The sequence below is a fragment of the Zosterops lateralis genome (assembly GCF_965231275.1).
Source record: "Zosterops lateralis genome assembly, chromosome: 9".
Classification (NCBI taxonomy): domain Eukaryota; kingdom Metazoa; phylum Chordata; class Aves; order Passeriformes; family Zosteropidae; genus Zosterops; species Zosterops lateralis.
In genome coordinates, this window is record NC_139769.1 from 11,876,604 (window position 1) to 11,892,035 (window position 15,432).

General features: G+C 36.8%; 1 protein-coding gene across 2 annotated transcripts in view; it reads left to right on the forward strand.

Annotated features, from left to right (window-relative positions):
- The window catches only part of AK5 (adenylate kinase 5), an 81,564-nt gene that overhangs the window by 40,438 nt on the left and 25,694 nt on the right, over positions 1 to 15,432 (forward strand). For both annotated transcript variants that reach the window (XM_083868013.1, XM_083868014.1), the window contains exon 8: positions 5,989 to 6,065. In XM_083868013.1, coding sequence (XP_083724139.1) covers positions 5,989 to 6,065 — 77 coding nt within the window. The remainder of the gene's footprint in view (positions 1 to 5,988; positions 6,066 to 15,432) is intronic.

A 15,432-nucleotide genomic window follows, 5' to 3' on the forward strand; every position in this document is an offset into this window, starting at 1 on the left:
ACTTAAGCTATACTATTAATACAAAAATCATAGAAGTTTTCAATTCTAGTTGTCAGCTGTTTCAGTTCCAGTGATGCCTTGGTGTTCACCAGACAATCAGTCCTGTGAGATTAGTGATCATACTTCCTCCCTAATAATTGGTACTAATTCTGAAATGGTGTGTGAATATAAGTCAAGTGTTTGGGGATTTTATTTATCTTTCTGTTTATCATTATGCTTACTGAGGCCTGAATATCTTCAAAGTAAAGCCTTTGAGAGACAAAAGACTGCAAAAGAATTGAAGCTAAAAATCAAAGCACTGAAAATCCACAACATCTGTCAGAAATATTTTGCTTGAGGACAGCAGAGAAATGTTCCTTGGTAACTTCACAATTTCTTCCTTTTACAGTGGCATCCCTGGCTGTTTTCCAAATTAACTACTAGCTTTACATAGGTAGATGATATCATAAATGTCTTCTGAACCAGCACACAAAAAGAAATTTTTGATAATGTTCTAAATGAGAAAAAGATGAAGTACCAAGGTGGAGAGAGGGAGGGCAGTGAATGCAAGGGGGGTTGGAGAGGAGATTGAGAATTATAAGAAGTGCATCAGCTAAAAAGCCCACAGGATTCTAGTGGTAACCTTTGAGATAAGATGCACACAAGAATAAAGATGATTCTCTTTCTCTTTTAAGAGGCACACATTTATTTTGTGCTTAGCCTTATTCATAGAGAGGCGAGAGGTCGATCCCAGACCTCAAATGGCATTCCCACTGTACAACATTATGTTGATAATTGCCTCTGGATTCCCTAATTGATTTAAATTCTGGACAAGAAGAAGAGAAAAGAAGTGTCATAAAGTTGCAAGCTCTGACAAACAGCTTGACGAGAGCTAAACAATTTGCACAAATTGGTTGTGATTCTGGATGAGTTCCAGTCGGTTCCTCGAAAATCTGATCTATTTAATAAATCCCTCACCAAAATAATTGGATAGCCATGAGCAGATGCCATGCCACAATCACCTAATTAGTGCATACTCTGAGCACTGATAATTATGAGATTTGAAGTATTTCTATGACATCAGGTGTTTAATTTCTAGAGGTTGCAATTCCAGTATGTCTTGATCTCACTTTTTGTCTTCTAATCTTATTAGTGATATTGCAATATATTGTAGTTCCTTGTATCTAACATAAACATAGTATTTCTAATATTTTCATATGGCCACATCAATCTAATTCATGTTATACCTGTAAAATCCAGTTGTAATCAACTTTGTAAAAATACATACTGAAAGGAAACAACTGAAATGTTTATAGATGAAAATACAATTTTCTCATTGTTGCCCTCTACAACATATTAAGACTGTTGCCAAGAGCAACAACCTGTCATGAAACTCAACAGCACAAAGTTACAATAAAATTTATATTAGATGCATCTTACTGAGAGAAAAATTAAAATGTAATCATTCTAATGCTCATCAGTGCTTCAACAAATTATTTCTATAATATTCCACTGGAAGTTTATCTTCTAAGCATTTGTCTTTCCCAAATGCTTATATGCAACATGTATTAATTGAGTTATTAGACAGTGTTTCAGAGCATGTTCCATAACATAAAAAGACATTTTTATTTTATTGAGTTTAAACATGTTATTAAGAGAAGCAGTATGTTTCACAGGATAGGCTTAGATTGCTTTTATGACAGTCAGTGTTGAACTGTGTGAGTACTATCATTGCTAAAATATGAGTATGGGCATATTTGAGCCAATGAACCATAGTGAATAGAATTGCTAGCAAGATTCAAAATAAGTAATGCATTTAAGCAAGGATTGGAAATTCGTTAGCTGATTTGCTAAACACAAATGGTCCAAGGAGCAGACTTAATTAATTTGCATGATGGGTCATAGCTACCTTGTGATGGGAAGTGAAGTCAACTGCAGATAAATTTAGACAGATCAGTACGGTTTATTTTCATTGTATAAATGAATTTAGTGAACCGTGAAGAGGCAATGCTTGACATTTGCATTTGTGACAACTTAAGGATGAACACATTTTCAGAGAAAGTGCCATGAACCCAGGCTTAAAACACTGAAATGTTTTATAGGACCAGAGACTTTACAGACATGATCCCCTGGGCTTTGAGGTACATCTCTGTGGTAGGAATTACACACCTGCCTGTAACAGCCACACTCTCTCAGCTTTCCATGACCAATCATGTGCAATTCAGCTTAGGAGCAACAAACATTATGTAAAATATGGCATAAAATATAAAATACAGCCTCATGGTGAAGGAAATGACTGAGCACAGCTGTGCACCCCTCTGGTGCAGGGGTATCACTGTCCCTGACTGCCAGACTTGGCAGGGGTAGCACCTGTCAGCACATCCTTGTACAACTGCAGCCACCTTTAATGAACCTAGTCCCTCTGCGCTGTGTCGTTGGATCCTCTTGGATTCCTCACAACACAAATTTTTATGAAAGATGCCTTCAGTGTCAAGATACAAAACATTGCAAAAAAGGGGAATGCCTTCTAGCTCTCTGCTTTTTTGTATTTCAACCTGTTCCTCCCCAGAGACCTGATTATTCATTTAACAGGAAATTAATAAAAACTTTCAACTGCTTTATCTTTTAACTGTGTAGTACTGCACCTAATAAAATCTTCTCTTTTTTTCTCTGAGGAAAACACAGGGCACATGAAAGTGGCTAGGTTTCCATTGCCTTAACTTTACTCATGCAATCAAGGAAGCATATTTTAAACCCAAAGGGTAACTTTTCAAACCAGGTTCTTGCAAGTTATTTCTCCATGGCAGTAGAATTTTCATGGTCTTCCTTAAATCCTATTTTTAACTTGAGTTTCTCCTTTTGCAATTGATAAAGTTACTCAGATCACTTCCTAAAGGTTCGTATAAGAACAGGAAGGCTTCAAGTGAACCAAGAGCTTATTTGAGCCAAGAGATTCTTTGGTGGAATGGGACACCCTTTTGAAAGAATTAAGGCAAATCGGACTGTAAGCCTTTCCTCCTAATAGACAAGTATGAATTGTTTTTATAGCCTAGTTCTCATGGTACCAACTTAGCAAAAGAAAAACAATGCAATTTGCTCAGAAAAGGCATTTAAAACTTATTTATGATCAATTTTTTTGTTGTCAGATGTGAGATGTGCAGCCTGCAGTCTCCTTGAATGTAGCAGGGCATGTTTGCTTCCAAACACTTGAACAAGTCGTCCTCTTTTCCTTAAGACAACATTGTGCATTTCACCTTTGATAGATAAACATTGCCACCAGTTTTACATAAAATGTTGCTGATTTAAACTTGCATTTAGAAAACCCGAGCTGAGTTTTGAATTATCCACTTTCCAAGGCACTCATTTTGGCTTTAGCCTTGTCTGAAGATTTGCTTAGAGCAGGACCTGACTGCCAGCACCTTGCCAGGGGACTCCCTGGTGTGTCTCTGCCTGCTGTGCCTACAAGAGATAGTCAATGAGCTCATTGTTCTCCCCTGCAAGAACTGTTTTAGGAAGATTTAGTCCAACCTTAGCAAAATACACTCCCTCCAACAACAAACTGAGCATAGCAACTACTCCTGCTGCACCAGGGATATCGCAAGTGCTCTGATATGTCCCTTAATTACTTTATCTTGTGTTTTTTTTTATCTTTGCCATTTGCTTCAAATAATTTCTGATGAGTTTATCTTTAGGCAATTTGAGAAGGGGAAAGAAGTCTGAGCATTGTTCAGTGATAGATGGTTATGGGGTTCGTTAGTTTTCATTAAACCATGAAAGAAAAGACTGATTTTCAATTTTTCTTGAATATACCCTAGAAAGAAGCTATGCTTTTCCAAGGACATTGGTATTCTAGTTCAAGGGAAAAATCTTTAAGATGCTTGACCATATTAAAATTGTATAACCATTATGGCTTTTATCACTTAAGATACATTATGCATGAGTATTCATTTTCAGCCTGACCTTTACATTTAAGTTAGCAGCCTCATATTTCATACTAATGTTTCTAGCTAAGAATATGTACTGCTCGTGGTAGTTAAGTGACAGTTAATCAAGTGCCTTTAATAAAGTGCCAACAAGTGCCTTTAGAGGTGATTGATGTGTCAGAGTAAGCCAGTGCCAGTGACAACTGAGGCTTAGTTAAATTATATTATCAACAATGACACGGTGTTAAGAGTGAGATGTCAGCTGTGTGAAATAAATCAAAAAATTACGATTCTCTCAGCAGCTAGAAATCTATTTCCTTGCATGTATCTTTTAGAAAATGGTATTTTAAAAACACCATAAAGTGTACATGCCAGAGAACATGCTGTGTGTGTACATGTGACCCTGCAGTACCAGGAATACAATTCCTTTCTGTATTTTTTTTATAGCAATCTGAAAAACTATACATGAGCACTGGGGGTGGGGGCAGGAGAGTGAGGAACAAAACCAAAAGCACCATCAGATGGTAGATGCAGGTCTTTTCCTGATATGTCTTATGTAGTCCAGAAAGTTAAATTGAAGATTAATTTGGCAGTAATTGTGATAAGGATTGCAAACTAAGGCACCCTGGATTCATCATTTGTACCATGCAGTTACAGTTTTTGGTCATCATGACATCCAGCACCTCTCCTCTAATCTCTCTGTCAGGGATATTTACTTCACCACCTACACAGGTTATTACTATGTAAACTTCAAAACAAACAAACCCAGATAATATATAAATGCATCTGGTACAAATTGAACTGCAAAATCTGTTATTGGTAGTGCTTGTTACAGCAAGCTACCCATACAAACAAGTCTAATGGTGAGAAAATGACTCCAGGTCAGCAATAGGCTTAAAACTACTTATCCTCAGTGCCAGTGCTTGCTGGAACATCCTACCAGGTAGAGACACCTGTAAACCCAGGAAGGAGGGGGATTATTTTCTTCATTAGTGATCTTGTTTCACTGAGGACATGAGGAGACAAAACAAAACACAGCTTACACTTCCCCTGGTGTTACCCATTGCTCTCCACATGAAGTGAGTGGTTGGACTCATCTGTGGCCAGCTGGCTAAAATTTTTAGGTTTCTGTGTATAATTACAATATTTTTATTATTCTCTTTTTACTAATGCTGTGAAAATTACTTCTGTAGTCTCATGCCTATTGACATTTTAATGTGTTTGGAATATGCGCAGAATTTGGTTTAGGGCTGCACCATTTGGAGGACTCAGGAGACCATTTCCTTCTTCATGGTCCAGGATTGAGATGATCTGATTGGGGTGGCAGTGCCAGAATAAAATGGCCATGTTATACCCTTCCTGTATTTATATAGAAACATTATAAGTGGTTTATCCTCCCATTGTGATTCAGCAATGACTCCCCCCCTACATGACTTCTTGAAATATCAAGCTCAGTTTCTGTTGTCCTGCACCTTCAGCAGTTCAGCTGAAGCTAAACTGTAAAGCTCAGCCAGGTCAAGGCTTCTAAACAATTGAATTTTGTCATCCCAAGTACAAGAGACTGCATTCTTCCTGGTCCTGCCACAGGAAGATGACAAGGAGAAGGGGTAGAGCCACACAGTCTCCTTGGGAAGGGGTAGAATAGGATGGAAATGGAGACAATTGCTACTGGAAGTGTGTTGCTTTCGTCTCCTATTAACACCACTCAGGATCCTTATCTGCTAATCAGAAATTAGTATTTCCTTTCTCTTTCTTAAACTGGTTTGTATTTTCTCTTGAGAGTGGCAATTTTGCAATTGTAAGTCATGGCACGCAGAACACCCTGCCCAATAATTATGCAATCTAGCTAAAACAATTCACCATTTAGCACAGCTCTCCCTTATTAAGATTTGCAATAGCTTTTATGGATGCTTTGAAGGCTTTGTTAATGAAATACCATTCACCTGGGCACTCTAGCAAACCTGAATGCTTCCTTGGATCATGGCTTTTGCACAGATACAGACAATTGGAAATATTATAGTGTTCCAGAACATAAAGTGAAAATTTTCAGTCCATTTCTGAATTCTATTTTTTTTTCCTATTTTAGGGCAAAATGAACTTGATTGCAGTCTGATTATGGATTCAGGAGATGCTATTTATCCGGACTTTGACTTTGATGACCAGGTAATTTTCTGTATATATGGCTTCTCTCTAGACAATTTTCTAGTTTATGTAGTTACTGTACTATAAAATTTGTCTGAACAAGGTGATGGAACTTAAAGGGTAGGGCAAATGGATTCTTAAGTGCAACATAAGTAAATTCATGATACACAGATATTGCTTTCTGGTTAGGAAAAAGGAATGAATATTACTGTAGTATTAAGAGCCTGTATCTTCCATTACTGTGTGTTGCTGAATTTCCTCCATGAATTTAAAAATGTTGGCAAATGTGACAAAGAGAATTGCTAAAATCTACTGCAAGTCTGTTGTATACTTAAGAAGTAAAACTTTTGAAATGAGCAGTATGAAATTATAAAAAGTGTGAAATATATCTACAGCCAAATCAGACATTCTCCCTATGAAAAAATGTTTTTAAGAATAAAAAACAAAGCCTTACAGTATGTTGAAACCAGCCTTTCCACTGATCCTGTTCAATCCACATCTAAAAACTACATTTTGATGAGAGTTTTCCTTGTATATAGGAAGAATGCCAGAGAGAGGGGGGAAAAAAAGGTTGTATATATCTTTCCCCTATAATTTTCATATCAACAGTGGTAAGGTCACATCTGGACTAATGTTCAGTTCTGGATTTAGTAATACATCACATGGAGATACTTAAAAGAGTCCAGCAAAGGATCACTAAGGTAATTCGGGGACTGGGCCATCTCTCTTACAAGGAAAGGCTGAGAGACCTGAGAGTTCAGTCTGGAAAAGAGAAGGCTCAGGGGCATCTCATCAAAGTGCACAGAAATCTGAAGGGAGGATGCCAAGGAAATGGATCCAGGTGTTTTCTAGTGCCCAGTGACTGGACAAGAGGCAATGGGCACAAACTGAAACATAGGAGTTTCCTGTGGCTTGGATGCTGCACTAAGGATAAGGGTTATGTGCTTGTTACTGTGCTGGGGATAAGAATTAAAAGAATGACTTAGAATGTTAAAAAAAAAAAAAAAAATAAAAAAAAAAAAAAAAAAAATTAAAGCCATCTGTCTATCACACCACCATACAGTGGTGGTTTTCTATGTTTTGCTTCCTGTCTTCCACTTTTGCATGACTCTGCTTGTATTTTCTTCATGAATACCACAAACATCCCTCTAGATTTGTAAGCAGCTTGGCACAGAATGTTAATTTGTGTTTCTGTTGTCATTCAACAAAATGCAGTTGCAAATGTTCTCACCTCTTTTCTCATTACTTGCAAAAGATATCTTTTCTTGTGACATTTTAAAGCTAGTGACAAAATGAGGGCCAACAAAACTGAATTTTCATGATTGGATCATTCATTGGTTTTCTTTCACAGTATTCAATGCAACACTTTATCCTCACCTGCAACATGTTATATGTCCTAGCTCCATTCATTTATTTTAATTTTTAGACCCCTTTACTGTTCTTTTTGGCTCAGTTATTTCAGCTTGGCTGTTTTTCAAGGAGGCAGCTTGTTTATGTCGCCACATCTCCTTTTAAATCTCATTCTTTCATAAACCCTTCTTGAAACATTCTTTGCCCAGGAAAGTTCTAAATTTCCCATTATCTTTTTTTTGTACTGTACATTATTACTTAGGGGCTTAGGCCTATAAACAGAATTTATATTTATATTATGTTTGGCTATTTTGAAGTTAAATTTTGCATTTTAATGACATTTAAAATAGGTTCTTTTGGAAGAGTATATACACTAAACAAATTATACTCCTGGTTCATAATGTTTACATAATAATCACAAGTTTTATACTTACAAAATAAAATAAAATTAACAGAAATATGAAAATTATACTGATATCGTAATAATTGCAAATGATATAGTTCATTGATGATGCATTTACACTGTCCATAAAAGCACTGCAGTTCTGAATGCATGTGATTCCCACATGAGATTGAACAAGAAGACCATGATGGGACCTAACTGTCTTTGTCAATGGCAAATATTCCTGCTGCCAGATGTGGCAGTTAGCTTTTCTCATTATTTTGCTTAAACTAACACATCACCATTCTGGCAAGAGTGCAATACTGTTAACAAACAAAGAAAGAGAAATGAAACTAAAACAGTGCGAAAACCCCATCAGTCATAGACAGCTATACAAATATGAAGTGGCTGACACCAACTCACTTCAACTGCAAGCTGGTATCTTGATACTTTTTGTAACATTAAAAAAATAGAAATATTTATATTACTAATAAGTAAATATATACACAGTTTATATGAGATACTTTGTACAAATAGAAAGAAAATATAAAGGAGAAAACAATTGCAACCCATTTGAAATTATGGAAGCAAGCAGAAAACTGAGTGGAGATTACCATGAAGTCATAATACCACCTAGCTGCCTGGTCTGAAAAACAAAATAAGAAATTATTCTTAGGAAAGAAAGATCAATAACTAAATTCAGGAGTGAGGAACTGCTCACAGTCAAAACTTGAGCTCATTTTGACTGTGGCAGTGATTTAATACTCCAGTGATTTACCACATGCTGTTTACGAATTGTGTGAAGCATCAACAACCTTTACTCAGAGAATCTCAAGTGGAAAAAGAATGAGTGTCTGGATACAAATGTGTCATGCAGTGATGTTATTGCATAGGAAATCTGTCATGAGAATGTGGGGGATAAGAAGGCTGGTTTCCAAGCAACCTTACACAGATGAGCTGCTAAAAATGGCTGAATTTTAGGGGAACAACTTGGTAGTGACTGAACAAGAGAATTTGGAGGTCACACAGAAGACGAAGCCACAGCTGGCACTGGGGGTCTTGGTGCAGCTAAAATGAACTTACACAGATACTTTTGCATTTTCTCATTTTTGGAATGAGCCAGGAAAAGGTCCAGTGTAAACCAAGCCAAAAAACCATCTGAGTTCTTCAGACGTACATTACTTTCTCCAGAATAATGTCTCTTACTAGTTAGGCAGAGCGAGGAGATCAAGTGGTGTGGTTCCAACTACTGATGTAGAGGAGTGCCAAGTACTTCCAGAAACACCTGATACCTCTTGCTGAAACAGTGCAAAGCAATGCTAGTGCAAATTAAGATCTGGCTTTTCTGGAAGGGTATGCAGGGAAAATTGAATTTAAAACAATTCAGAGAAAGCTTGAGCTTTGAATTATACATTTTATAAACGATCATTCAATTAGATTCATGTAACTAAATGAAAAGTAAGCTGATTATTTTCTACTGGCTATGCATGAATACTTCAAGAACTAGAACACTTGTAATGACTAAGTCTCTACAGCACTGAAAGGCAAGAGGGAAATACCCTTAAAAAAACCCCAAAAAACCAAACCAAAACAAACAAACAAAAAAGCCCCAACCTCTCCCTCCCCCCCAAAAAACCAAACTCACCCAACAACAAAACCAGTCTTTTCTCCAAATCATTAATAACTATTCTTCTGGATTTTGTCTCAGATCTGTGAGATCCTGTATTATAAAAGCAATAATATAAGTTTTTAGAATTACTTAGAAATACATTCTTCTGAAAAATGCAAATAAACAAATAAATTAAGCAGATAGTACCTCTCATTGAGAATCCCTTGTGGAAGAACCAGCCAAGGTTTCATGTCTTAGCAATCTCTATAGCCTTTTCTGGAATAATGATTACACTGCTCTTGACTTGATTGGATAAAATAAAAGCAAAGTAACGTGATTTGTTTCAGATATTTTAACCCATATTAAGACTTCAGGAATATATTTTGGGCCAGGCATTTTTGACTGCCACAGCTTTAAAGAGTATTCTCAATTTGCAGAACTTGCTGTCATGACTAGTGTCTGGTTTAATAAGGATTGTTCTTTGCTGCTGGAATGCTCTCAATTGTGATAAAGGTTTTTAATGTTTACTATGTTCACTTATACTATATATATAATCAAAAATATATTTAGCCTCTTTTAATATTTGGAACAGGAGGTCACAGATTTCATAGAATGGTTTGGGTTGGAAGTGACATTAAAGATCATTTAGTTCCAATTTCCTTGCCATGGGCAGGGGCACCTTCCACTAGACCAGGTTGCTCAGAGACTGATTCAACCTCGCCTTGAATGCTTCCAGAGATGAGACATTTACAATTTCTCTGGACAACCTGTTCCAGTGCCTCATCACCCTCACATCTACAAAACATGGAAACGTATTTTCGTGCCTTTGAGGGAGTTACCAGTTCATAACTAAGAGATTTCCATACCCTTGCAGTGTCATACTGCATTTACTGATGCAATTAGATATGTGCAAAGAAGAGATTGCCTTTCTTTTTTTTTGGCTCTACCCCCACCCCCTCACACCCTCAGTGTATCAAAGACCTAGGAAAGGTAGATGTATAAAAAAAGAGGAAAAAAAAAGGTTTTCTGTTCAGCAATGACAAGCAATCAACTCAATTTAAAAAAAAATTGAATAACCCAATCTTTGCTGCAAGTTCAGAATGTTTTATAATTAGAAATGTGACAGCTCACTTGAAAAATTCACAAGCAAAACTAAAATCAAGTGGAGGAAAAAAGTCCTGAAAGACACTTACTCATTCTAACAAGCGGAAACAGGCTCTTGAGGAAAAGTTTTTGCCATGTAGTTAAAATTCGTTTTACAGCTCAGTGTAGTCTCCTGTCCAAAGCACACAGGAATCCAGGCTTTAGGAGAGCAGCAGGAAAGCTTTTAGTGAACTGATGCAAAACAGACTCCATTGCTACCAAGACTATAACGATATTTCCAGCCTGACTGATTGGCATAGCTTGAAACTTAAGTATTCAAGAGACACAACAAAAAGTTCCTGAGAGTCTTTTCAATGCAGAGGCAGAACACAAATATTAATAAAACTGATGGGCAAGAACAAAGTGAAAGCCTCATTTAACTAAAGCTCTGTGGATTTAACCAAAGACCATTTTCCTCCATTTACTGTGTTTCCTATCAGTTGTCACTTTGTTTTGACTCCCTTTTCCCTACTTTGAAGATTCAGTCTAAGTAATTTATTTAACCCTTCAGACACAATGCTTTGGGGTTAGCATTACAATACCACAGAGAGCAAACTGCACACCTCCATTGTCAGGAGAAATTTTCATTCAGTCTTCTAAAGGTACCTTTCAGAATTAGATAAACATTAATTAAATTATTCAAGGAGTCAAATTATAATGTCATATATTAATCATGTGCTTTCTTTTTACTTGAGAACATAAGGAACTTCTGGTGTAACAGCAGTTTTATTCATATGTGCTGTGCAGCATTAAACATTACAGGTCTTAATAAAATGACCCAAAGTATCCAGAAGCCACTTGGGCTTTTAATGCTGAACATTTCTGCAGTGTCCATTTCTCTTTTCTGATAGACAGCAGTATCAATTTGAATTACAGATGCTGGTTTTACAGGAAACTGATTAAAACAGGAATATGGGATAGAAAAGAAAATGAGAGGATATTCAGAGAATGGTTGTGAAACTGTTCTCTCAAACACTTGTTTTTGTTAAAGGTGGAGTCCAATCTAGTTTAAGGATATCTGCAAAAAGGCAAAATGAATAAGCATCCAAAGACATGAAAGACCTGGAAAAGCAGGCCTAAACTACAGAGAAAAGATGTTTAATAGAAATGTACTGAAGTCAGTGAACAATCTGTTCAGTTCACGTTGCCATGGAAACTATCCTATTAAATGCTAAAAAAAAAAAAAAAACAGTTCTAGAAACAAAGTACTACAGTTTGCCTTACAAAATGTTTCCTGAATAAGCTCAAACCATGTGTATTTTGGTGCCTCAAAATAATTTTGTAAATGCAAGGAATTTTTTTTTCTCTCAAAATCACCATTGTGCACTGTAATAAAGGCATGTATGGGAAAGTCTCCTGCTTTATTTTCCCCCATGCAAACCATGGCAAAATGGGCAAAAAATTAACCAAGAGTCAACCTACACTTTTTTCTTTGAAATGCCAGAAGTTGTTTGCTTCTTCTTTCACAGATGTTATTTGAACTTACTTTCTGGAGATACATATATCAGGGGAGACTAAACTGCCAAGGTTAGTTGAAATCTTTGCATTCCAATTCTTTCCTAATTTTGAACCCGAAGTTGCTGCCTGTAGCTCTGGTGGGCAGTACAAGGCATAAGGATTCAGTTAAAATGATGGTGAGCCCAAGTGAGTTACTGGAGATTCAAACAGCAGTGACAACATTATTCTTCAAGAGGTGCTGCATTTATGCCTCACTGAATAATTTTGCAGTAAATTATGAAGTCCTTCTCTGTGGCTTGTGGAAGTGTCTGTAGTAAAAGCATTGCAATTTACAGTAACTCACAATCATTTCTGTAGACAGTAGCTGTAGGATACTGTACCTTCTTTCTTCATACCAGCTTGCCCCTCCACTGGCAAACTGAGGCCTTATGCCTTCATGAACAAAACAGAACTTCACAGCTTAATTTATAAGTTCTACCCTTACAGTCCAGAGAACTTGCATAATTCTTGGGGAATATCAGGTATCGCACAGTTAATGCACATAGGATCCACAGCACAACTTTTCCTATTCTACCAAAATTGATAAAGAAATGTAAAGGTGTATTTAAAATGCACTCTGCCTCCTGGATTTAGAGGCCTTACTCAGGGCTGTGGGTTGGTTCTGTTCACACAGACCAGCATCACTAAAGACAGCTACCCAAACCCTTTCTTGAAAACATTTGTAGTAATAATTCCTATATCTTAAAACACTGCAGAAGGAAGTGCCTTTTTATTTCTTTTATATTTCTTAATCACTGTCAAAGTACATCCTATATATTTTTACATACACACATAAAGCTGCAGTGATTGCAAAGATGCTGTTATACCCTATGGGATACAAAACTGCTCTTAAAATTACACATTTGTATTATATTGAAGCAGAAGAATTGCTTCTCTAGGTACACTGGAAAATAGAAAAAAATCCCCTATGTATTTTCAGAAAGCCATATGTTTCCTATTGGCTTTTTTTACTACTTATGTATCCCAGGATTGTGCAGTCAATGTTAGTCATTTTGGGCTTAAATATCAGTCATAAAGAATGAAAAGTGGCCTAGTTTTAGGACTCCTTCACAGCAGTGCATCTCAAATCAGTGGACTGTTTCTTCAGATAGCTCAATTCCTTCTTAACACAGAAATCCTTTATAAATACTGCAGAAGTTGAAAGTTATAAAACTACCTAATAATAGATAAATAGATGTTTTAATAAACCTTGAATATGCTTGGCAAATGTTAAGCAGAGAAGGTCTTTGAGAGGCAAAATCTGAGCACAACTGTCAATTTTTATCTGAATTGCAGCAAATCTTAGGATCTGAGGTCACACGCTGGGTTTGGGGGGTTTTTTGCAACACTCTATTTTTGTCCTTCTCCATGCCAAGATTTTTTCTTTTTGAAAACTGAGTTGAGACAGGCCTGCAGAAAAGCCTTTCTTATTTGAAGTTTTAAAAACCCCAAAAAATCACAAAATGCACGCAGGTAAAAAAGAACCCAAACCAAACCATTAGCAACAAAGAACCCAAACCACTGAATTTCAGCTCTCAGAAAGCAGCTCTCAGGGCAGAGAGGTTCTGCATGTAGTGCTGAGGTGTGTCTGATGTGAGGGATACTTTCATGGGCATTGTTGTCAGCTGTCTAAAAAAGAGCTGAGCAGCACCAAGTTTATAGTTCAAGTACATAGGAAAGTGTCCTGCTATACTTCTCTGCTGTAGTGACTTGATGTAAAGGGGAGAAAAAAATAAATTGTCCCTGGGAGAATTTGTAGCAAACAGCATAAATACTCCACATAGAGAAGAATCATTTAAGGAGTGATGGTGATTTACAGAAAAAAAAAATATTAAAGGAAAAATAGTGATAACTTCCAGAAAGAATTTTGTAGGCACTGGGAGCTTTCTATAAATACAGATCTAACTGAAAACTGAATACTATATGTGATAGAACTATTATAGAGTCAGTGATAGATAGAAAATATGGATAGATAATATAGTTATTGAATGTCTCTGTCTTTAAAACATGAATATATTTAAAAATCAAGCTCCAGTTCTTATTCAAGTTACAAATAATGCTGACCCCCTCTAGTTCAACCTTTAAAATCAAATTAATATTAAAATTGCAAATAAGGTGTTTGGTTTACCAGAACACTCTTTACATTGCTGTGATGATGCAAACTGCTGTTAGTCTTCTGGGAGGGGTGTTCTGGTTGCACACCTTGTTGCCCTTAAGAGGTAATTTCTTTGAATTTTTTTCCAGTGTCTGGAAATCAATATGAAACTAAATAGATTTTGCTTTCATTTTCATGCTTAGTAATCATATTTATTTTTTTCATTATAAATACCCAACCCCCACCCCCCCCAAACTATAGCACACAGATTGTGGCTTTTTCCTCTCTACAGGTATTCTTCTTAATGTTCTTAAAGAACACAAATGCAAAATCTGAAAAAATTTAAAAGCTAGGTAATTTGATCTTGGCTTGTGAGTGTTAAAAATGGGTTAATCTCTAACTAATAGGTATGATATTTTTTTAATTATTACTTTTAGAACTGGTAATAAGTTTTGTTTTAAAAGAATAATCACAGGATCACAGAAGGGGGAAGGTGGGAAGACGGACTGCAGTGGGTCACTTCATCCAACCTCCCTGCTCCAGGAGGGTCCTACAGCCCATGGCACAGGATTGCATCCGATGGCTCTTGAATATCTCCAGTGAGGGAGACCCCAAAACCTCACTGGATGCCCCTACATGCCTGTGCTTGGCCACCTGCACAGTCGAGTTCTTCCTCCTGTTTAGGTGGAATTCCTGTGCATAATTTTCTGCCTGTTGCCTCTTAGACCATTGCTCAGCACTTCTGAGCAGAGTCTGGTCCATCCTCTGACACCTCCCTTCAGACACTGACAGACATTGATAGGGTCCCTTCTCAGTCTTCTCAAGGCTGAACATGCCCAGCTCCCTCAGCCTGTCCTCACAGGAGAAAATGGCACAGAGTTTTTTCTTTGCTAGAAACCCAGAATTAAATGAGAATCATAGTGATCACATCTGTCAGAATTTTGTAGATGCTTTTATGAACACTGATGTTTTTGCAGTTGTATGCAGTCTGAACAAACAAAAATCACCTCGAAAAACATTAGCACTGTACCCTCATCTTTATTTCTTTGAATCTTTTTTGACACAATTCCACTCTGCTGAGCAGTATGAAGTATATAAGAAAATTGGTCTTTTGGTGGAAAAAAAAGCCTTGAAGTGTGAAGGTATTCCTACTGTGTCTTACCTTATTTATTAGTTCTGGAGCAGAGGAGGTCAGAGCACAGCCACCTCTGCTTTCCAGAGGCATACTTTAAGACTCAGCTTGCGGAAAGCAGCTCAGGCTAAAAATTGACCTGAAGTATAAATCAAATTTAATAGTATGGCTCATAAAATC